This window comes from Physella acuta, unplaced genomic scaffold (assembly GCF_028476545.2).
Source record: "Physella acuta isolate Inbredline_101_S28 unplaced genomic scaffold, ASM2847654v3 ptg000584l, whole genome shotgun sequence".
NCBI classification, from domain to species: Eukaryota; Metazoa; Mollusca; class Gastropoda; family Physidae; genus Physella; species Physella acuta.
In genome coordinates this window covers 79658-105138 of record NW_026732103.1, presented here as the reverse complement: position 1 = coordinate 105138, position 25481 = coordinate 79658, and the positions used below count along the sequence as shown (strand labels likewise).

The 25481-nt window shown below is 35.9% G+C and overlaps 2 protein-coding genes and 1 non-coding gene across 3 annotated transcripts; all 3 read left to right on the top strand.

The window, feature by feature from the left end:
- The first annotated feature begins 625 nt into the window (after positions 1–625).
- LOC131947142 (flavin-containing monooxygenase 5-like) lies at positions 626–7991 on the top strand. Its single transcript, XM_059308251.1, has 9 exons — positions 626–786; positions 1425–1550; positions 2210–2313; positions 4467–4611; positions 4960–5076; positions 5491–5791; positions 6374–6459; positions 7316–7483; positions 7938–7991. Exons 1-9 carry the CDS (start codon positions 646–648, stop codon positions 7989–7991), a joined length of 1242 nt encoding a protein of 413 aa, XP_059164234.1. The 5' UTR covers positions 626–645.
- A 47-nt stretch (positions 7992–8038) lies between these two features.
- LOC131947141 (flavin-containing monooxygenase 5-like) lies at positions 8039–10138 on the top strand. Its single transcript, XM_059308249.1, has 3 exons — positions 8039–8207; positions 8771–8895; positions 9701–10138. Exons 1-3 carry the CDS (start codon positions 8072–8074, stop codon positions 9884–9886), a joined length of 447 nt encoding a protein of 148 aa, XP_059164232.1. The 5' UTR covers positions 8039–8071; the 3' UTR covers positions 9887–10138.
- A 1917-nt stretch (positions 10139–12055) lies between these two features.
- On the top strand, positions 12056–12138 carry Trnal-uaa (transfer RNA leucine (anticodon UAA)). The gene has a single exon. It is a non-coding gene; the product is annotated as a tRNA-Leu (tRNA).
- Positions 12139–25481: the final 13343 nt, after the last annotated feature.

Genomic DNA, 25481 nt, shown 5'->3' with positions numbered 1-25481 from the left:
GAGTTCAGAGAAATAGTATTTTATATCAAGTGTTGAACATTTTAAGAATGCTCTATACTAAATGTACTATGGTAGGTACAAATCTAATGATTAGTACCTATGATTTTTTTATTATAATGTGCGCATCACCTTTTATTTCCCTATATTCGTATTCACTTCGTGTATGTGTTTGTGTGTTTAGATGTATGTACGTTTACATGTATACACATGCTTATAAACTACACACATATATTCTAATACTTGTTTTCACCTATATACAACAAACCCCTGAATCTTTTACATCCTTTATCAATCATGCGTTAAAGATCCTGCGACACGCTTCGTTAGACAGTTTTTGTTAACTTGTTTACCCACAAAATGTCACGATTTGCTAGTCCCCTCACCCCCACCCCCACCCCCCCCCTCCCCAACTGAGACAATGTCCACTTATATATATATATATATATATATATATATATATATATATATATATATATATATATATATATATATATATATATATATATATATATATATATATATATATATATATAACACCATCCCATTACTATCTAGTCTCCCCGTTGAGATAGACACTCCTAGGTTTTCCTAACCCACCCCCCCCCCTCCATTACTCCCCAGTCTCCCCTCTGAGAGAGCCCCACCATGTCTGGGAGAGTCGGTATCATTGGAGGTGGGTCGTCCGGCATTACAGCCGTCAAAAATTTGCTGGACGCCGGGTTTTCTGATGTCGTCTGCTACGAGAGGAGGGACGTTATCGGTGGTCTATGGTGCTTCAAGGAAAACGTGAGTCATCTCCCTTTAAAGCAAAATACAGTTGAGTCATTTTTCAGATGCGGTTAATAAAAAAACCCACAGATAATTTATAGAAGGTAGATGTAAGACAGACCTGGACATACGTTAACCATCTAGACGCTAGGCTACCTAGACTTATAGATAATAGTTGAACCTGTCTGCTTCTGTACTTGATTAATCTCATTGCACATTAGCACTATCAGAAGTGTCATTAGATTGAGGTCAGCAAAACTAACAACAGTTCTATGAAAAAATAGCACAAGCGCTACTTTGCTGATAAAAAATAAAATATTGGGTTTTCCCCGTTGTTTTTATTTTAAACCTTTACAATCGGTTCAAACATTTCTCGCACAAGTTTAGCTGGTCTTTTTTATTAGTCCATAATTAATCGGTTCTCACTTTAAACGATATCAAATCGAATTTCTTAAAAACTTTTCTAAAAAAAACTGAAAGAATTTTCTTTTACAAGTTCCTGTATTCTACATAAATCTCTTTCTTTTATTTTTGTTTTAAATATTTTTCTTGTGTTCCTGATATTCCATTCATAAAAATATAAAATATGCTCTATTCTTTCTTCAACACCTCACTGTTTTCTAAATGCCTGCAATCTTTTGGTCGTTTGGTTCCAGACCTCCACCTGGAAGGATGAGTCCTGTGTCAACAGGTCAACGGTCATCAACACCAGCAAGGAGTTCATGGCCTTCTCAGACTACCCGATGCCAGACTACTACCCCAACTTTTGCCACAACGAGGATGTGAGTGGATTGCAGAAGCGTAATGACGGATTGGGGGGTACATATGTCTCCGGGCGCCGACCCTGGGGGCGCCAAAATGCGTTGGGAAAAAAAATTAAAATCTTATTTTAGCTGCAGTTTTGAATTATAAATATAAAAATATATATGGGGGGGGGGGGGGGTAGGGGGGCGCCAAATTGAAAGTTTGTCCACGGGCGCCGGGAGGGGTCGTTACGCTTCTGGTAGGTTGTGGCGTTACGTGTTCTTCATTAAAATCATTCTTCTGTTTAGTAATTTATTTTTTATAAATGTACACGTCGTTCATGCATCATATCAAATGACAATGGTAAAACAACTCTTTAAAAGTTATGTAATAAATTATTCAAAAGATAAATACTGTGTAATTTATTTATATGCAGAAGAAAAAATATTGCATTTTCCTTGAGCTGTAATAGCACACATTGATATAAATTATAAAAAGAACCTTAAGTGTGAGCCGATAATGATATCTTGATTTGAATTTTAAAATTACAGTTTGGAAACTTAGCGAAATTCGAGACAGACGGCCCTTAGGAATTAAAAATAAGAAATGTTAATGTAAAATAATTTTACCAAAACCTCGCTACTTAAGTGTTCCATTCTAACATAATTTTCTTATTATTTTATTTTTTCAATCTCAGGTGGAGGCTTATTTCTTGGATTACAGCCAACATTTTGGTGTGGACAAATACATCCAGAGAAACACAGAGGTCATGTACCTCAAGAAACACAGCTCCTATAACAGGTACAGCGGCTCTTACTTGACTTACTTGACTTAGTCCTCTTTGCTCCTAATGGAGCATATGGCCTCCACCATTTCCTTCCATTTCTTCCTATCCTCGGCGATTAATTTTGACATCTCCCAAGACATCCCTGTTGGCTTCAGTTCTTCAAGAAGACTCCGCCTCCAGGTCTGTCTTGGGCGCCCTCTCTTCCGCTTTCCCTGGGGGTTCCAGTCAAGCGCTTGGCGTGTAACATTTGTGTGAGCCTTTCGCAGTGTGTGACCCACCCAGCGCCACTTCCTCCTTCTTATTTGCACACCCATAGGCTCCTGCCTAGCTTTCCTCCATAGTTCCAAGTTCGGCACTTTGTCCTGCCATCTCAGTTTCAGTATCTGCCTAAGGCATCTATTCACAGTTTCAATATCTGCCTAAGGCATCTATTCATGAAGGTCTGTATCTTTGCTGTGCTTGCCTTGGAGACTCTCCATGTCTCTGCTCCATACAGCAGAACTGCCTTGACATTAGAGTTAAATATCCTAATTTTTGTGGTAATGGAGAGGGCCGAACTTTTCCATATGGGTCGCAGGACTGTGAAAGCGCAGCGGGCTCTATTAACTCTAGCGCGTATGTCCTCCTCTGTGCCTCCCGTTTTGCTGATCTTGCTGCCAAGGTAGACAAACTCTTGCACATCATTTACCTGTCTTCCGTTTATTGTCACTGAAGCCTGCTGTTTATTGTTAATTCTCATCATTTCTGTCTTTTCTTTGTTGATCTTGAGACCTACGCGCTGCGAGATGGCTCCTAATGCATCAACTTTTTCTTGCATGTCCTGTAGCCTGTGCGAGAGTAAGGCAAGAATATCTCCAAACTCCACTGAATACCTTTTCCAGAACTGGCATAGGCTGTGCGTGTCACCCAATCAAGAACCACCAAGAAGAGGAGGGGAGACAGCAGACATCCCTGTCTCACACCTGTATTGACCTGGAACTCTTTAGACAGTTTCCCTGCATGGCTAACTTGACATGAAAATCCATTGTAAAGTTGCTGGATTATTTCCACTAATTTAGCAGGTACACCATAGTGTCTCAGCAGATTCCATATTGTTTGCCTATCCACACTATCAAAGGCCTTCTCAAAGTCAACAAAGCAGATGTAAAGCGGGGCTTGCCATTCTATTGTCTGCTCTACAATAATTCTAAGAGTGGCTAGTTGATCTGTACAAGATCTTTCCTTCCTGAATCCTGCTTGTTCCTCTCTAAGCTTAAGGTCAACCGCCTCTTTCATTCTGTCCAAAATGACTCTGGTAAGGACTTTACTTGGTATGGACAACAAGGTAATGCCCCTCCATTTTCCACACTGAGATAAGTCACCGTTCTTAGGCAACATCACAAGGAGGCCCTTCTTCCAGTCGGTTGGGATCTGTCCTGTGTTCCAGACTAAGTTAAGTAATTTATGAAGTCGATTTACTACTTCTTCTCCACCTTGCTTTAATGCCCTAAATTCTAAAAATAAGAAAACGAATGCGTACTCTGTGTTTACGAGAATTTGTAGCTCACGATTATGATTTGAAAGTTGGGATTAGAGATATTCTGACCAATATTCGTTGTGTAAGCGTATCAGATCTCAATCTATAACATCCTATAATGAATTAAGGCCACTGTATGAAAATGTATAAGAGGCTGTCTTTGTTTTCTTGGGGTTTTCCTGATCAGAACTTGATGAAATTGTTGTTCTATTATTGACTCGTGATGTAACCGGATCTCTTGACTTTCGGTTTTAAACTAAAGATTCCTCCTTTGACCATTGGGCAGAAGTAGAATTCCTGTGTTTCTTGATCTCGGGATATGAAGGGATAATGTGATCAACACTATTCGCAGCCGTCTTTATTTTCCCTAACTCATGGACGGTCCATTGACCTGTATTCGAATTGAAGACTTTCAGGTTAGCAGTCTAAAGCTCTACCTCTAGGCCATGCCGTCCCGACTTTCGGTTTTAATAATGGCCAAATGTATCCCTGGACTGAATGTCTTCATGCACCAGCTACTGATCCAGACGTGTGTCGATGTGACAGTACTTACATTCTGGAATATTTCAGATTACAGTTTTATTTGTAATAAATTATATCATTAATTGAAATAAATTACGACATTAGTTAGTATATATTTCAATATTTCAGCACTGGCCGATGGGAAATGAGATTAAAAAACCATAAAACTGGCCAGGAGACCACAGAAGTTTTCGACTTTATTATTGTGGCCAATGGTCATCACGGGGCACCGAACCTGCCGTCTATTCCAGGACTGGACAAGTTTAAAGGCAAGGTAAGTTATGGTGCTTGGTCATTGGCTATAGCTAAGTTATGACGCTTGGTCATTGGCTACAGGTAAGCTATGATATTTGGTCATTGGCTAAAGGTAAGTTTTGGTGCTTGGTCATTTGCTAAAGGTAAGTCTTGGAACTTAAGTCATCATCTTGGTACACAGTTACTGTCTCTCAACAATAACATAACTATCCTTTTCATAACAATGCCTACAGCATTTATAGGCAAGATCCACATAAGCATTATCGATCGCTGAAATAAATTAAAACTTGTATTTTTTAAAGTCAACAACGTTTCAAGGAATAGGTATCCAGATTTTAACATAAGCATATCTGCTCAATATTTTCAGACCATGCATTCAAAAGAGTTTAAAGACGTCCGATCTGTGGAGGGTAAAAAGGCAGTGGTTCTTGGAATAGGGAATTCTGGAGGCGACATTTCTGTGGAACTAAGTAAATATATGAAGGTAGTACTGAATGTCTTAGTAAATACTTACATTTCTAATTTACTTATTTATAGATATAGGAAGAGATATTTGCATACAGTATATATGTGAATGAATAAAACCTTAATGCTTAGAATAAAGTAAATATAAGAAAGTGGTACATAATGGCTTAGTAAATACTTATATAATATAATATATTTATCTATAGTGCAAATAGGATGTGATAGTACCAAACTAGTTAATAAATACTTACATTTTTGAATTTATTTTCATATGTGACAGATAAGATGGGATAGAACTATGTAGTAACTGTATGTGTGTATTGCAACATAATGCCTTGAATTTTTTCAAGAGATCGTAAAACATGTTTACGCTGAAACTACGGCGATTGTAATCAGTGTTTACGTTATAAAGGTCAATTCCGCGTTGATTCAGGTGTTTCTGTCTACAAGACGAGGCGCCTGGATCCTTCACCGACTAGCAGACAATGGCCTTCCTCTAGATGTCTTTTTCCACGTCCGCCTCAGCTACTACATACAAAGCTGGCTGCCCAGGTCCTATAGAATCAAGCTGATGAAGGACAAACTCAACCAGAAGTTCTGCCACGACCTGTACCACCTGACTCCCGTGCACGAGCCTGACGCCACCCACCCGACGGTCAATGATGAACTGCCCAATAGGATCGCCGCTGGCATGGTCAAGGTCAAGCCCAACATACAGAGCTTCACGGAGAAAGGTAGTGGTCATGAATCTTTTCATAGCCGTTATAATGTGTAATACATTACCTGAAAAAAATTATTTCTATTTATATATACATATTATGTATATGTATATATATATATATATATATATATATATATATATATATATATATATATATATATATATATATATATATATATATGCAATTTTAAATGCAAAGGTTTAGAAGCATTAAGCGTTGAATATTTAGGGAAGAATATCAGAAGCTTTAGAGGCACCTTGTCTAAAAGACACTCTGGTGGTTAAGTAAGGTCTTTGACATTACCATTCTCGGTTAGATACCCTGTTCATTGCGCATCACCACATATGAAATAATTACTCATTAATTACCTCCATGATAATCACTCCCCACCTGAGAATATTTGCTAACCGTGATATCGGTAAAATCGTTTCCATTTGATTGGACGTTGCCGAAGAGAATTGAGAGAAGGGTTAATTAATGTACTACTTCCGATTACGTTATAACTATATTAGTTTTCAATAAATAAATCAATTTATTATTTACAGTCATATATTTACTGTCACTAAATATTTTTCCAATACATCAATACCAAAGGTGTGACATTTGAAGACGGAACCCACGAGGAAGAAATTGATCTGGTTGTGTTTGCTACCGGCTATAAAGTGGAATATCCATTTATCGTAAGACGTATTTAATTAAATAATTTTTTTTTTCTAGATTTATTAATCATCCAACCTCATTTTAAATTAGATTACATTTTTTAAATTTAGGCTCAGCATTGATTATCTCTGTGACCTCAATTACTTATTGGATGAAAGGGTTGAACTTTAGGGCTAAGGACTTCTAATACAGATTTTCAAAGTCCGTTTCGCGAAACTTTAGTCTTTATGAAGTGTTTTTATTTAAAAATATGTCCATTTCTTATGTGTACCTGATTTAAACTGGCCGAAAATATAAATAATACTGTACAATACCTCCAAATGCCAATTCACCGTATATGCATTTTATTTGGACGTTTAAATTGAAGGCAAACTTAAGTATAATTTAGGTAACATGAAAGTTGTATAATCGAAATGGGAAATAAAGTAAATTTTATACACAAGTGAATTATAAGATTGCGTGATTATAAAACCAATTGTTAACTACGGATGAACATGTAGGACTTGGATGTAAAATCAAATATAGAAGTTAATTTCATGACAACGTGAAGATTATTGTTTAATCTATTTATTAGTGTGTACTTGGTGAGCGATTATGTCCCTTGTGTGATTAAGAAATAGGTGTACTAGACGTGAAATTACGTCCCTTGTGTGAGCAGTAACACGGTGAACTGAATGTGAGATTATGTCCCTTGTGTGATCAAGAAATAGGTGTACTAGACGTGCGATTAGGTCCCTTGTGTGAGCAGGTGTACTAGAGGTGAGATTATGTCCCTTGTGTGAGCAGGAGAAAGGTGTACTAGAGGTGAGATTATGTCCCTTGTGTGTGAAGTAACACGGTGTACTGAATGTGAGATTATGTCCCTTGTGTGAGCAGGAGAAAGGTGTACTAGAGGTGAGACACAACAAGGTGGAGCTGTACAAGTATATGTGGTTACCTGACCTGCCCAAGCAGACGATCGCTTTTCTCGCCGTCTGCCAGCCACTGGGTGCCATGTTTCCCATCGCAGAACTGCAGAGTCGGCTCGCTGCTAGAGTATTTAAGGTGAGGCTGGACAGGTGGGGTCACAGGTAGGGTCACTGGTAGGGTCACAGGTGGGGGTCACAGGTGGGGTCACAGGTGGGGGTCACAGGTTGGGTCACAGGTGGGGGTCACAGGTGGGGTCAAAGGTGGGGACACAGGTGGGGACAGGTAGATTGACGATGAGTGACAGATTTATGAGATGTGCCCTATGGTAGATCAGGAAAGGTTGAATGACAAGTGTACTATGGTCTTTAAGGTGGGTCAGGACAGGTGTTGATACGTGTACTATGGTCTTTAAGGTAGGTCCAATCGGGTAGATGTCAGGTATACTACACAGTCTTTTGTTGAGAAAAAGGTGGGAACAATGTTTCTGGATTTAGATTTTCTGTAAGACATTTTTACCGGTGGATTCATCAGGCTTATCTGAATGAATGGTGTGAAAATTGTCGCTATTTTAAAACTCTTTTATCCTTAGGTTTTAGAGGATCGTTTTAAAAACGTAATAGCTTTGAAACAAATAGATCTCTAATTTATTAGTCTAGATCGGCTATATAAAAAAAAAATTGCTGTGTATTTAAGGGGGAGATCACACTACCCTCGCCAGCCAACATGAAAAAAGATATCGCGGCCAAAGAGCGAGCACTCCAGGCGAGGTATGTCCACACTGATCGTCACACCATTCAGGTGGACTGGCTGCCCTATATGGATGAGCTGGCCGAGTTAACTGGTTGTAAGCCTAACTTGGGTGAGTCTATGTCTGACTTGGGTGAGTTTAAGTCTAACTTGAGTTGCTGTAAGCCTAACTGTAAGTCTAACTTGGTGGGTCTAAGTCTAACTTGGGTGAGTCTAAGTTTAGCTTGGGTGAGTCTAAGTCTAACTTGGGTGAGTCTGCGTCAGCATGACTTGGGTGAGTCTAAGTCTAACTTGGGTGAGTCTAACTTGGGTGAGTCTAAGTTTAGCTTGGGTGAGTCCAAGTTGGGTGGGCGTCAGCATAACCTGGGTGAGTCTAAGTTTAACTTGGGTGGGTGAGAGTCTAACTGGATAGCCTAAAATGAATTACTTTGTGTGGGTCACCGAGTAGCGCTAGTTTATGTGTCGTATGTACCGACCACATTTTTATATCCTGTGCAGTTTTCTATTTGAATTGGGTTAGCCAAACAATGCGATTAATCTAGCTAATAATTCAAATAAAACTACTTTAACTTCAATCACTACCAGAACACTAAACACAAATTACCCTCCAGATCTAACACTACAACTACCCAAATGCCATCTATATTTCTAGCCATTTAATCAACACATTTTCAGTCAAACTGCTGCTGACTGACCCCCCTCTGTTCTGGCGTGTTTTGACTGGCCCAGGTGTACCCTACCAGTACCGTCTTCATGGCCCCAACCCGTGGCCCGGGGCTCGACAGGCCATCTTCACTGTGGTAAGTTGTACAGTCCATCTTCACTGTGGTAAGTTGTACAGTCCATCTTCACTGTGGTAAGTTGTACATGCCATCTTCACTGTGGTAAGTTGTACAGGCCATCTTCACTGTGGTAAGTTGTGGAGGAAACCTTGCTCTTATAATGGCTTCTTTTTAAATCTTTGGTTTAGGCTGTCTTTAGACTGTTTATGGCTGTCCCCAATCTAGACTTTATTTTGACTATCTGTAGACTGTTGGCTATGTATCGGCCTTTGACCATAGGCTACCTGTAGGTTGTAAGCTTTTTGCTATTTATCGGCCCTTGTACACTGTATGCAGGCTATCACGTGAACTGCTATTAAACCAGGAAATGCATCAAACATCTCTTACATTATAATTTATACAGAATAATAGCTTTAATATAGGATGTAATTAACGCCTTACATTGTTATTTTTATGTAAGTCAGGAGCTTTACATTCAGTGTTAAAACAATTTGCTTACTTTAAAAGGCTTTACGTTTATCAACGTACTCTTAGTTTGAGTTGTTTTTTTTCTTATTTAAAAAATTAACGTGTTCAAAGTTTTGAATAATGTAATTCTTCTAAAAATTAAACGTGTTGCAAGTTTTGAATAATGTAATTCTTAAAATTAACCGTGTTCAAAGTTTTGAATAATGTAATTCTTCTTAAAATTAACCGTGTTTAAAGTTTTGAATAATGTAATTCTTCTTAAAATTAATCGTGTTCCGAGTTTTGGATTATGTTATTATTCTTTAAATTAACCGTTTTGCGAATTTTGATTAATGTAACTCTTCTTTCACCCCAGATGGACCGCATCAGAAAACCATTTGAGACCCGTCAACTGCCAGAACTTGAGAACCGTCGACCCTCCCTGTTCACTCGACTCTTTGTGACGTCAGCACTAGTTGGAACTCTACTAGCAGTAGCTACCTACAGGAAAGAAAACCTGCTAGATTATATACCCCATCAGTGGACCGTGAGAATCTTTTAGAAGTGTCATGTATAGTGGCACTAAAGTGATGAAGCGTCATTAAACATGTTAGGAAATACTTTAAAATATAAATTCAATTGTTTAATGTAATTTAATATCGATTAATGAATATACTGGTGAAGTTGATGGAGACAAAGGGAATGTACTCAATGATTAACGATAACACTGTCTTAACTAAATATTTGTAAATATTCATCGAAGTGGGCACTTTTAATGGACGTTAAGGGGGTCGGCGTGGTCGAGTCGGTAAAGCTCATGGTTGCTAAACCAAAAAGCCTTGAGTTCGAACCCTCGGCAGATGAGGCTCGTTATCTGGGGACAGCAACTCTTCTATTAGAGACAACTCCAAAATCAAACAACTGCTGCCTTGTAGTTTGTTCTTGGTTGGACAAGCAGGCTGAAATCGGAGTCAACGGCCTCAATGGCGCACAACCAGTTGACACGTAATTCTTAATTGTGATGGAAGCATGGTCGAGTCGGCAAAGCTCATGGTTGATAAATTCGAAAAAAAAAGTCTCGAGTTTAAACCCTCTGGCAGATAAGGCTCGATCCTTCCCAACACTAAAAATTAAGAACGAAGAAGAAGAAAGATAGTCGTTATAGAAAAGACAATGAACACATCTTATAATGAACACACGCTAAATTCTTCAAAGATTAAGATGCCTATTTTTATATATGTCTGCCTGCATAAAACAACTCCTTTATACTTGTCCACTTATATAGTTAGTTAGGAAAAACTTTTTTTTTACATTGTGCTGTAAATATTTTTGCCTATTGACCATTGTTTGGTATAGCTTTATTAATCAGAATACATTTACATATTTAAAAACTTGATCTTTTTAAATAAACGAGCCGACCCGCGGTGTATCATACGCCGCTATTTAGTTGTTGTTTTGTTCTACTATTCAGTAATTCATAATTTGTGAATTCGACAGTACCAATGCTGCCATTGAAAATATTTGCTTAAAAACACTAACCCCCCCCCCCCCCCCCCCCACGTGAAAGCAGCCTCCTCTTAGTTACCTCCTCTAAGTTTAAAATCGTTTCAAACTAAATTATCTGCCCTTAATAGCCGTCACCAAACCCGTCTCTACGATTGTAAAATGTAAACAGCGTGAACCACAGCTCACCAGACCATGTGAGGGGGTGAGGTTGGTAGCGATAGAGAGGAAGAAAGGGGACTGTAAGGCGCGCTTGCAGCTTGTTAACACGTTTTTCTTAACTCAGCTTCGCGTTTATTTGTTTGTTTGGATGTTTGTTGTTAAAAATTGACATCGAAAATTAGCCCACTTCTGATTGCTCTAGAGATCTGAAATTTGGCATGCAGGCTATTTTCGCCTAAAATTTCAGATGCAATCATAAAAACTAGCAATTAGAGACCTAAATTAGCTTAATTAAATTACGCCCCAAGGACCATAAAATTGAGGACATGATTTCTAAAGATACCGACAAGACTGGAGGCCTATTGACACAGTTACTTCGGCCCCAATTGATGTGAGCGCGCTGGCCGTGATCGTATAGTGGTTAGTACGTCGCGTTGATGACAAAAAACGTGGGTCGGGCAGATGGGTCGGGAAATTTGATGGTGAACGTACCCACGTTTTTTGTCATCAAATGTATGAACAAAATCTACGAGCAGCCATTGGTAGATCCCCTAGGGTCGGAAGAAAAATGTATTTTCTACTTTTTAGTCCACAAGAAAAACGTGGTTTTTTTTTGAAGTTTTTTTTAAGTATTTTATTTTCTAACGGCTCCCAGAAGAGAATTATATATATACATTGTCTCACCTACTATTTGTGTTTCAGTGATATCTTTTATCATCATCTTGCTTGTCATGCTATTCACAAATTCATTTTATAACATTCAATTGGTTGTTAAAATTGCTCTTGCGATACACAATTGTATTTTTACCAACACAACATTGGTTGCTAAAAGCATGCAGTAAAGTAGGCGTAATGAGAGATTTTGTCCTTCAAAAATCAGCACCTGCAAGGCTAGATATATTATATGTTGTGGCTCGTGTTATAGGCACTACTGCTATTTCGTAAAATATGTTCATTGTGCTGAGTATCTCGCACGGTTTTAGAATAGTAACGCCGCTTTTATTTGACAATAAAAAAGTAATGTTTAGTTAGATATGACTTGCAATTAAATATTTTGCAGAACAACAGCACGATGGCCGAGTGGTTAAGGCGTTGGACTTAAGATCCAATGGAATTATTTCCGCGTGGGTTCGAACCCCACTCGTGCTAATATTTTTTTTTTAAATAGTTTATTATATCTCATCTTCTTGTACACCATTTTACTTGCGTTCTGCCTTTATTAAATAAATCTCAATTATTTCATAAATACACCACAAGAAATTAACACCAAAAAATGACATTAAGAATCAAGAATTATCAAAATTACAAAAAGAGTCATAAGTATAGGAAGTTTTTGTAAAATTACGTTCATAAAGTAGTTTTTCATAATGTGATAATCCAACTAATGAATATCCATCCGGTGGCTTAACGTCTCACTGAGAAAAAGAATACCACAACATATACTTTTTTGGTAAATTTAAAAAGGCTGTATAATCGGCTTCGTGACCTTATAATGAGTTGCATTTTGTAGTATGTTCTTTTAATTGTATGGGTACTTGATCCAGATGAGGCCATGGGTACAATCACCTTGGGTCAAATGGGATCCGCTCAACCATAGAAGGGAAGGAGTTGTCTATATCGGTAGAGAGCCGGACTGCTAACCCATAAGTCTCCAGTTCGATTCCGGGTTCAAGTCAGTGGACCCAAAAGTAAAGGCGGCTGGGCATAGTGCTGACCACATTATCTCTTCATATGCCGAGGTCACAGAAACAAGTGAACTCTACTTCACTTGCCCTATAGAAAGGGAACTTTCTACAACCTTAGGGGGTGCCGAACAGAGTAGGAAAATAAAATAAAAATCTCATTTTGTGCTGCACTGAACTGCGGAAAGCGAAAGAAACTTAACTGCAATTTGTGTTTACGGGCTGATTTCTAAATGTAGTGAATGAAAATAATATTGAAAAAAACAGTGACTTGTTAAAAGAGCCTTAAATGTTCTAATCTTGGGAGGAATAGGGGATGGGGGTTCTCCAAAGTAAGAAAATTAGATGAATAGGGGGATAGGGGCGCAAAATTGATTCCCTATGCCCTCCTCCTCTTAACCTAATAGATTGATTATTTGAACCCTGAACCTATCAATTACTGATCACGGTCTCTATCGAACGACCACTCGGTGTTAGTAGCAAGCTTGGTACTTTATGTATGTGTACGTCTGTCCCGCACATTACAGACCAGGGGGTATAGAACATCTGTCGTAGCGTGGCTCTGTACTTTCTACTCATCCTGTGGTACAAGAACACACTGACGCAGGAGTTCAGAGACTCTAAGGCGATGTTGAACGACATGAACACCAGGTACAAGTTGACCTCTTGACCCAACGCTCCGAATTTCGGCTCAATTAGTCCTGTCAACAGGATGACCATACTCGGCAGGTAGCAGACGATGTAGATGACGGCCATGCTGGTGATCAGAATCAGAGTTTGAGAACCTTTTTTATTGGTTGTTGTTCTGTCTACCGACGATGACTTTTGACGCCATTTTGATCTTTTTGTCAACGCAAAAACTAGGATGATTGTGAAGACAATGATCATGAAAAAAGAACCGATTTGAGTTACAGTGTGGATGGAGAGAGAGACGTTGACGTCTGCTAGACCTACGTAGTTGGTCAGTTGTAGTCCGAGGGTTGTCCTATTGACGTACGGGTTGTAGCTCCAACCCAGGTACATTTGTAAATAAACTGGAATTAGAGTCAAGCCAAGCCCGGCGTAGATAGAAAACATAACAAGAATCGTAACTTGTGGCGTGAGAACACGTTTTACTTTAAAGGGCATAACCACGCAGACGCATCTCTCAAACGTGACGTAAGCAGTGACGCAGCTGGACACACGGCTTAACACACCACGCGGAAATGCTGCGACAACGCTCTGGAACCCAAACGGTTCTATTGACGTCATCGCCACAAACCCGGCATTGCAGGTAAGACTAAAGATCGCTGAGGTGAGAAGCGAACCCAGGTCAGACACGGACAGGGCGAAGAGGCTGATGTTGACGTTGTCGGTGAACCCTTGCTTCAAGAACACGGCCACGTTGAGGGTGTTGGCGAATACACCAAACACCGAGAACACCAGGTTTAGGTATTCGACGTTCACTTTCATGAAGATCTCCACCAGTTCATGATTGACAAGAGGTACGACCACACCCACTGTGGTCATGTTGGTGTCCGACCACTCGCTTCCAGTTGTATACATGACGCTTCTAATTTAAGTATTAATTAAATGGCTCGATGTGGTATTAATGCTATTTCTTATAACGGAATTTATCACATTTGTTACTTAATAAAATCCTCGATATTTTATCAACAGCATTGATCATATTAGAACGCACTATATTTCTCACACTGATATTTACCATTGTCCCATTTCAAATTTTTAACATAGTTTGACTAATCACAATAAGTCTAGAATAAATTTAACTTCTTATTTGTTGTGTTCAATATTTTGAAATAGCGTAGCATTAAAGTGTTAGATGTAGTATTTTATGCTGCATAATAACACCACTACCAAGGTAAGACTAAACCTTCGAAATATGAACAAAAATACGCGTAACACCTTGTTTTATCTTAAAACGGCGTGCGGGTCAATGACCTAAAAAGGTCACGAAAATTTGTAATTAAAACGATACGAATGAAAGTTGTCTACTTCAAATAATTACTAAACCTCCTTCGTGAACTTCAGTAGTACTTGATATTTTAATATGGTGTTAAGTTATTGATTTTTGTCTCTTTTGGTGGCGTCGAGTGCGTGTTAATGGTGTGAAATTGTTCTACAACATTTAAAACACAAGCTATTATCAAAATGATGGATATCATTCAATTACAGAGATTCAGTTTAAAGAGATTTATGTATCGATTTGATCATTATAATCTGAGCCAAAGCTAAAGATGATTTTAAAATATAATGTGATAATTTGTATTTAATTATTAAATGTACTTCGACAGCATTTTTCCCAATACATTACTTCTCGACTTCTACATTATACATTTTAAATACAGACTTATTAAAGTCGCTTTACCAATGCAATTTAATCTACGCCACATTTTAGTATAATTTGCAACAGATTTATATATCTATCTATCTATCTATTTATATATATATATATATATATATATATATATATATATATATATATATATATATATATATATATATATATATAATTTTTCTACCGGAAGATAAAGTTAACTAAATGAGAGAAAATTGTTAGACTTTTACGAGTGATAAAACTGTTATTACTTCCCTTACCTCAAATAACTGGCGACTGTAAGTGTGAAGTCTATAAAAAAAATTATTCTGACACTACTTATATAGGGCCTAGGGCATGAAAAAGAAGCAAACAATTTAGCGCGCTTACACATATCCTAACTTAGTACATCCGACTTTGATAGTATAACATTATATATATATATATATATATATATATATATATATATATATATATGCATATGAGTTAAGTCCGTTGGGTGTATGCTACAAGCTACATTACTGTCGTTAAACACTAGCAATATTAGAATTTATTGAATTTATTTGTTGTTATGGAAAATATTTTTTTCACGTGTTGCGTTTACTCTATAATATGCAGGTCGTGTAATTTATCCGTGTTTTTTTTTTTATTTTTGTTTATTTTATTGTAATTAGATCTCCATTTTATTACAGCATTAGCTAGAAGTCTTTACTCTTCACCCCCCCCCCCCCCCTTCCCACACACACACAAACACACTGCAAATATTTTTTCTTTATGGCTTTTGGAACTTCCAACGCCTCTACTTATCCAAGCTCCCAACTGCACAGCAAATTAGGAATAAAAAAAGTATTTCAACCTTTAAATTCCAAAACTAATTATTTGTTTCAATATTTGGGTTTTAAAAATCAATAATTTCAACCTTCTGGTAATTGTTTCAACTTTCAAATTTAAAAAAAAATAAATTATACGTTTTGTGAATGAAAGAAAGCAGACGGACGATAATACATAATACTTAAAACAGACAAAAACAGGTACTATCTTGCAACTACCATCTTCCTTCTACCACCATTCATTTTCCTTCTTCACTCTACTAGCTTTCAGCTACCATTTTCAGCTTAAAGCTACCATCTTCAAAATATTATCTTGCAGCTGCTATCTTTCGGCTACCATATACTAACTACCATCATTCAGATAATAGCTTCCAAATACCATCTGCAGCTGTGCTCTTCTAACAACCATCTAACATTTCCGCTCTTGGCAAAGCCGCTATTACCCTATGCAGGTGAAAGCCCAATAGTCCAATTCCTTATGGCCAAAACCCCTACGCCATAGTGCCTATGGCCGAAGACCCTTATTGTCAAAACCACGCGTACCAATTAAATATACTTCCCTTTGATACATTTTTTAATAAGATGCTTGAAAAACTTGAAAACTCTGGGTTTTTTTTGTTTTTTTTTGTCTCAGTCATGTAATTTACAGCGTCAGTTGTGTGTTCGCTTTAGTATTACAGTTTTCATCATCGGCTTGTGAGGACTGATACAGATTTACAATAGTAATATTTCTTTCTTACTTGTAGCCTACTTTCGTTCATTTAAGATGATTTACTTATACATAGATCTTATACAAAACGTCTAAATATAAAAAAATAAAAAATAAATAAAAAACAACCTGAACATGCAAATGTGTAATTAAATGATGATTCAAGGGATTTTTTCCCCTCGGCGTGGTGGGTGAGGGCGACGGGGGACGGGGTGAAATTTGGGTTTTAAAATAGAGCTGAAATAAATTGGTGATTACAGAGAATTAAAATGATACAAATTTTAATCAATCGGAAAAGTTATGTTATTACAACGAGACACATGAAAATTTTAATTACATTATAAAAACTGGTAGAATATCCATTAGTTTTCCTTCTTGAAATATAAACAGAGGACGGGTTAAGCTATGGTGTGTGATTAGCTATAACTAAAGCTTACGATACATTTCAAGATCATTTTTTTTTTAATCTCATCCTAATTATAAATATTTGTATTTGTTTTAAAATATGTTCGCTGTTGATGTTATAATTTCATTTTTGAATAACTGTTTGTAAAAGGTATGAACTGTTCAAACTTATCACAGAGTTACCTCCAATTATTAATTTTTTATAGTTTCTCCAATATTGTTATAGTTGCCTCCCGCATGTTAATCTTGTAGCATTTGTTTCCCTCACCTTAACTTACCTCCTTTATGTTGATGTTTACGAATTTTAATTTATTACAAACACTTTTTTTTTATCAATCTAGTATTTTAACAGATATGCCTATATGATTTAATGTATGTCATTTTTAATGTAAATATCTTCATCATCATGTTTATCGTCCACAACATCATTTTTATCACGTATCTGATCCAGAGTTTCTTCCAGGCATCTCTTCCCCCCCCCCCCCCCCCCGGAAGAAACACTGATCTGATCCGACATTCAGACGCGATTACTCTTCTTCTTGTAAGGCGCATTTCTTTGGGGGGGGGGGGGGGGGGGACAGATGTACGAAATGCTGGTTTGGATGTAATTTTTGGGCGCTTGTTATGCACACATCTTGATACGGGGCTTCTGTGTTTTTTTACAAGCTTTTATTTAATTCACTTCCTCTGTCTGTCGTCAGTCTAGATCGAAACGCCGGAGCGAAAATTCTGACACTTCTAACTGACAGATACGGTTCGTAATTGGTACGTGGGTCAAGACATGAAGACAATGCTTTATGACATTAAATTTGACTTAATTGGATGCCTAAATGATTTTAATTATTTAATTAAAATTTGGACCGAATTAGTAGGCATTTCTATCCACACGCGTCATCACGGCCGTGTTGGTCGTGGAGCGAGGAGGGCTCTACTTCAAAAGCGCATCATCACGTTCAAAAGACGCGCGATGGTTTTTAGTCGGGTCAGCAGTCTAGTTCTTTGCCACATGACCAGTGTTTCTTCCAGACACTTTCTCCGGGGGGGGGGGGACTTGAAATCTTCGGGGGGGGGGGGGGGGCGGTAAACTGTTAAAAGTATATATTTTCTATATAAATTATATAAATTTCATTTCGTTCGGGGGAGCGGTAAAAAATTTTCGGGGGGGGGGGGGGGGGGGCAAAACCGATTTAATTAAAAAACCGATTTAATAACAAGCTTTTATGTAATAAATGCACTAAACAGTAGAAAATAAATTATACACTACTATTTAAATAAAATACTTTAAAAAAACTTTTAAAAAAAACACGTTTTTCTTGTGGACTAAAAAGTAGAAAATAAATTTTTCTTCCGACCCTACGGGATCTACCAATGACTGCTCGTAGATTTTGTGCTTCCTTGAGCTGTGCAGGTTCTTGTGATGACTGTTCATACATTTGATGACAAAAAACGTGGGTACGTTCACCATCAAATTTCCAAAATTCGTGTGTTGTGTGCTTTTCGCTTTAAACATAAATCTGCCCGACCCACGTTTTCATCACAAGAACCTGCGGTTAAATGAGTCGTACACCGCGCCTATGCGGTAGTGTAATCGGGGGGTGGGCGCTGAGAGCGCCCCTGTACGTGTCTGACACATGGGCGGTCACCGAAATATGTTCTAACATATTATTTCGGTGAGTGATTAATGTACACTCAATGTTTACATGCGGTAGTGTAGGTAAACCTGTGTCCCAATATTTATGATTTAAGCGCAGGCATTGTTTACATTTAAATAACTCACTTTTAGAAAAGACGGTCACACGTCTAAGAACATATGATTGGTAACGCGTTGGTGAAATCTTTCTAATACATTTCGTCATACTTTCTTCTATTCCCGCGGCAACGCGCGGGGGACGGGTACGCTAGTATAAATTATATATATATATATATATATATATATATATATATATATATATATATATATATATATATATATATGTATATATATATATATATATATATATATATATATATATATATATATATATATATATATATATATGTATATATTACGTCTGTGGATCGCCCCCAGAAAATATTCTAATCTATTTTGACACTTCGATAACGACCGTACCAGCGCCTATGCTCAAAGAAGAACTCATTATAGCCTAGATCTGGGCGCCTTTATAAAATTCACCATATCGTTGATGTGGGCTCCATTATAAAATGCATGGAACTCGGCTCTATTATGAAATAACCAGCTCTATTATTTTACCACCGTCACATAACGAAGGGGGTTGACATCTTGAAAGCTCTGGAATGAAGGGTGTTTGAACCGTAAGCGGTTGAGTTGTTGATCACGTGCTCTACTGCAGGACCACTCGGTGTAAGTAACTCAGTTGGTAATCTATGTATGTATATGTTCGTAATTTATGTATGTGTACATAGGTAATTTATGTATGAGTATGTTGGTCATTTATGTATGTGTACATAGGTAATTTATGTATGAGTATGTTGGTCTTTTATGTATGTGTACATAGGTAATTTATGTATGAGTATGTTGGTAATTTATGTATGTGTACATAGGTAATTTATGTATGAGTATGTTGGTAATGTATGCATGTGTACATAGGTAATTTATATATGTGCACGTTGGTAATTTATGTATGTTTACGTTGGTCAGTTATGTATGTGCGCGTTGTACTTTATGCATGTGTACCACGGTAATTTATGTATGTGTACATTGGTAATTTATGTATGTGTACATTGGTAATTTATGTATATGTACAACGGTAATTTATGTATGTGTACATTGGTAATTTATGTGTGTACATTGGTAATTTATGTATGTGAACGTCTGTCCCGCACACTAAAGACCATACAAAACATCTGTCGTAGCGTGGCTCTGTACTTGCTACTCATCTTGTGGTACAAGAACACACTGACGCAGGAGTTCAGAGACTCTAAGGCGATGTTGAACGACACGAACACCAGGTACAAGTTCGCTTCTAGACCGAAAGGTCTTAGTTCAGGCATGGTCAACCCTACCAGCAGGATGACGATACTGGGCAGGTAGCAGACGATGTAGATAACGGCCATGCTGGTGATCAACCTCAGAGTTTGGGAATCTTTTTTATTGGTGGTTTTTTTGTCGACAGAAGATGTATTTTGACGCCATTTTGATCTTTTGGTCAATTCAAAGAGTAGGATGATGGTGAAGATGATGATCATGAAGAAAGATGCGAATTGAGTTATCGTGTGGATGGAGAGAGTTACGTTAACGTCTGCTTCACCTTCGTAGTTAGTCATTTGTACGCCTAATGTTGTTTTATTGAAGGAAGTGTCGTAACTCCATCCCAGGTATATTTTTAGATAAACCGGAAGTAGCGTCAAGCCTAGCCCGGTGAAGATAATAAACATAGCAAGAACCGTAACTCGTCGAGAGAGAAGTTGTTTTATTTTAAAGGGCATAACCACACAGACGCATCTCTCAAAAGTGACGTAAGCCGTGACGCAGCTGGACACACGGCTTAACACACCACGCGGAAATGCCGCCACCACGCTCTGGAACTCAAGCGGTTCTATTGACGTCATCGCGACAAACCCACCGTTGCAGGTCAAGCTGAAGATGAAGGCGGTGAGAAGCGAACCCAAGTCAGACACGGACAGGGCGAAGAGGCTGATGTTGACGTTGTCGGTGAACCCTTGCTTCAAGAACACGGCTACGTTGAGAGTGTTGGCGAAAACACCAAACACCGAGAACACCAGGTTTAGGTATTCGACGTTCACTTTCATGAAGATGTCCAGCAATTCGTTGTCAACTACAGGAACAAACACCACTGCTGTGGTCAGTGTAGTGTCCGGTGATTTACCCGCTGTGAAGTACATCTCGTTACTGAATGTTGTTTTATCTGAATCACTAGCTGTGGTATTATCATGAGTCATAACGGAACTGATCATATTTTGATGTATCATAATGTTCACTGTGATATTTACCGCATTGCTCATAGTGGCATAAATAACCAAGCATTAATTAATTAGTGTAATTGCTTGTTTATAAATATACTTTATTAAACAATCAAATCATGAATGTCTTAGAACTGGTATTTGGTGGAGACACGATATCATGAAAGCATCGGATGATGTTGTAAAGCGCATATGAAAAAAGGCGAAGAATTATACCTGCATTGCAAAAGTAGGACTATCGCACTCAAATTTATCTGACATAATTTCCCGCTACCTATATAGGCTTACGAAACCTTGTAAAACTTAAATGTTTGATAGTCATCTAATTAAAATAATAATTAAAGTTGTTCCGCGAAACTTGGTAGTATGTTCCTGTTCCATTTCTTAATTGCGGTGTTAAATGATCGATTTTCTAGCCATTTAGCTTCGCTAAGTACGTGTTAATGATAGGAAATTGTTCTAAAACATTTCAAATGGACAAGCTATTATCACGGGCGCTGTTTCATTCAATAACAGTGAGTGGGTTTCAAGTAATGATGAAATGCCCGCCTTTCTATAATTATCGATCCTATCATTATATTATAATACGAACCGGAGCTAAAAATGTTTTTTAATCTTTTAAAATATGTGATAATTTTGGTTTAAATTATTAAAAGTACATCAATTACAATTAACTTTAGGCGTTTACTTTATCAATTATAGATGCTGGCATTGTATTGTTAATTAAAGTCTTTAACTCAACGAATTCTAACTACGCCGCTTATTAAATGAACGGCTAAAAAAGTTTAATTATTTTTCCACAATACAAAAATTTTAGTCTTTAGGGGAGAAAATTAAAAGATTGTTTTACAAGAAGTAATGCTATCATTACTTCCCTTAACTGAAATAATTTTGTTGTAATTTTAAATAATTTCTGCCGATAATGATCCAGTTAACAGGTAATTTTAATTGAAAAGTCTATGAATACATTATTCTGATCCTGCTTACTAAGCCATAATGCATGGGCAAATACTGAAAATGTAGGGATAATTCTTCGCAGTAAAATATAAAAATGTATATATATATATATATATATATATATATATATATATATATATATATATATATATATATATATATATATATATGTATATATATATATATATATGTATATATATATATATATATATATATATATGTATATATATATATATATATATATATATATATATATATATATATATATATATATATATATGTATATATATATATATATATATATATATATATATATATATATATATATATATATATATATATATATATATATATATATATATATATTTATTTATTTATTTATTTATTTATTTATTTATTTATTTATTTATTTATTTATTTATTTATTTATTTATTTATTTATTTATTTATTTATTTATTTATTTATTTATTTATTTATTTATTTATTTATTTATTTATTTATTTATTTATTTATTTATTTATTTATTTATTTATTTATTTATTTATTTATTTATTTATTTATTTATTTATTTATTTATTTATTTATTTATTTATTTATTTATTTATTTATTTATTTATTTATTTATTTATTTATTTATTTATTAATTTATTTATTTATTTATTTATCTATTTATTTATATATTTATTTATTTATTTATTTATTTATTTATTTATTTATTTATTTATTTATTTATTTATTTATTTATTTATTTATTTCACTCTATACAAGTCATCCATGCTAAATGTATCCTTTTAAATTATTTAAAACTATTTAAATCCCACCCTTCCCGTTCCCACAAAAAATATTTCTAATTATACTCTAACCCTTAGTTGCACATCAAATTACCTGTCAATTAATTATTTAAACATTGTCGTGTTTTAATAATTGAAATTACTTGTTTTCTGATTGAATGAAAGTATACGATTAAACTAAAACGAACAGTAACAGCTACCATCTTCTAAATACCATATTTCAGATATCATCTTCCATCTTTCAGCTGTCTTTTTTCAACTACCTTCTTTAACTGCCATGTTTCAATTACCATATTTCATCTACCATCTTCCAACTACTATCTTCAAGTTACCATCTTTTAACTTCCGACTTTCTTTATTCAACTACTATTTCTCAATGGCCATATTCCAACTACCATCTTCAAATTGCCAACTTCAAACTTCCATGTTCCAGCTACGTCATTTCACATTCCATCTACCATCTTCCAACTCCCATCTTTCATAAATCATAGACTAAATTAACCTTTCACTAACAGCAGACGTTCTCTCAAGAAAATCTCAAGGAAAAAAAACTAATCTGCTTTGTTGATTAAGTCAAAACAAAAACTCCACTATTTTCGAAGAAGACTCTTTGTGTTATTTTATTTCTGGAATTTTAATCAACATTTGTATGCTCAGTCTACCGCTGATGCCAATCATCTAAAAACATCTTTACAGAAACATCCTTACACAAACATCCTAACAAAAACGTACTTACAAATACATCATTTGAAAAAACAGAACGCTCTAACTGTAGCCTATTGTTGTTGGATTTTTCGCGACAATGCAGCACGTCTAAAAGTAGGCGTTTCATTTGTCGTTTCCTTTTGTCTTGCAAAATATGACAGATATCAGACGCGTTCTTCCAGTTTGAAAGAAAGTCTGGGTGTTTGAAAATAAAAGCACTACTGCATTCATCGTAAACAAAAGAATCTGCCTCTACGGCGGATTTAGTTTCCTTGTGTAGATATTTGAAAAATTTATATTTGTACACAAAGGCACTTTTAGGAATTGAACTCTAATTTACAAATTGAGTTTCTCTACCGTGGGCAGTTTAAATAAAGTACTGTACAAAAGAATTTGATTAAAGGAATCTTATACTGTATATTGTTGCAATCATTGATTAATTAAGGAACGGCTACCAAAAAAAGAAAGTTTGTTACCAAGATAGAAAACCGAAACTACCAATAGTTTGATACGAGAGTTTGATTATACATCCAGCTAAGGGAAGCCATTGTCCAGGTCTTTAAATTAAACCAACTGGTTTTCACAATAGTTCGGCTACGTGGGTTAGTATCACCAAGACAGACTTGCCGTTCAAAAATGTAAAAATGATCATATTCTATGAATTTACCCAAAATACTGCTTTGATAAACAACCAATCAGGTATCAAGTAGTTGTCTTCCTACTTAGACGTAGGATTAAACATCTTTACAGCGCATGACAATCCAGGATTATGTTAAAATCGACCAATGAGCATTCGAGATTGGAACAGTACTTAATCTGGATGGGCAATGATGGGTGACTTTAAGCTGATACAAATGAAGATGGCGAATCGACTGTATGTCAAGATTTGACGTGGCCTAACATCTGTGAGTTTTTGTTTTTTGTCACTAAAATATAACATTAACGACAAGTTTATTATAATCTTAACACAATTTAATTATGTTCTAAAAATAAAATGTAAGCTTGTTTGCGTTGTCTGTGGTTTAAGGAAACATAATATTCTGCCTGTGGTTTTTAACCTTAGTATCAACCTGATATTTATAGTATCTTGTTGCAAATGAGGTTTCCCATTGTGTTTTACTTGAATTAAAAAGTTTATATTAGTTTTGTTTATTAATATCTAAAATTAGAAAGAGTTAAGTTATTGTGTTTGATTGGCTCTAGTTAAATTTTAAGGTTGAATTTTAGGAATATATTATTTGAAATAAAAACTACGTTTACTTTTTTTTCAAATCTTGCATCAAAAATAAAAATGTATTTTTTTTTAAATTAAATCTGGCATCTGATACAAAACTATTAGTGTATGTTATATAAAATATGAGGTTCTGATGTTACACTTTTATTTTTGGATACCTGTTTCTTTAAACTTTAAACAAACAGGAATCCAAAAATAATCTGTTATCTCCTCCAAAACTAGTTGTTTCCCTTAAATTCATAGTTGCCTCCCTTAAGTTGGTCTTAGCATTTATTTCCCATAAACTTCGAGTGTATTAGTCTTCAGTTTGTTGTAGTTAACGATTTAAAATATTTTTAAAATATATATTTTTTTTAATTTTTCTAATTACTCGAGTGTTCTAAGCAACTAGAATAACATAAAAGAATGTTATTCTAAACATCATCACCATCAAGAGCACCAGCTCCACGTTTATCGTTCACAACAACACAATTTTTACCACCGTCACCTACATCATTTGATCTGAGCTTTAAATCGCAACTACCCCTTACACTTGATAACATTTGTCTCTATTTAATAACTTTCTACCCCGAATTGAGCTCAGAAGACGGCTGTATTGCTTGGTTTATAGAGATTGAGAGATATGTTAGGGCTTAATTCAAATTAGGTTCTGGGAGGTTGTTATGGTTAGGTTTATATAGGGTTGAGGAAGGTTGTTTTATTTTCAGATTAGATTAGATTAGAGCGTTATGTAAGAGAACGGATTATTTAAATAAAGCTGAAATGTAATTCGTGATGTTTAAAAAATGATGATTAAGTTTGGATGATTATTTGCGTGCCAGATGATTATTAGAAACAGATTATAATCTTCCAGATTATTATTTTCTACGTGATTTAGTAACCGGATATTTTATCATTCGATTATTATTTTTATTCTGGA

Excerpts from the sequence above, each read along its gene's own strand:
- LOC131947142 (XM_059308251.1), top strand. The coding sequence starts at position 646 with ATGTCTGGGAGAGTCGGTATCATTGGAGGTGGGTCGTCCGGCATTACA. Across the intron at positions 2,314-4,466 it reads AAACACAGCTCCTATAACAG|CACTGGCCGATGGGAAATGA; the intron begins GTACAGCGGCTC and ends TCAATATTTCAG. Across the intron at positions 7,484-7,937 it reads TCGCTGCTAGAGTATTTAAG|GTTTTAGAGGATCGTTTTAA; the intron begins GTGAGGCTGGAC and ends TTTTATCCTTAG.
- LOC131947141 (XM_059308249.1), top strand. The coding sequence starts at position 8,072 with ATGAAAAAAGATATCGCGGCCAAAGAGCGAGCACTCCAGGCGAGGTAT. Across the intron at positions 8,208-8,770 it reads TGGTTGTAAGCCTAACTTGG|TCAAACTGCTGCTGACTGAC; the intron begins GTGAGTCTATGT and ends ACACATTTTCAG. Across the intron at positions 8,896-9,700 it reads GACAGGCCATCTTCACTGTG|ATGGACCGCATCAGAAAACC; the intron begins GTAAGTTGTACA and ends CTTTCACCCCAG.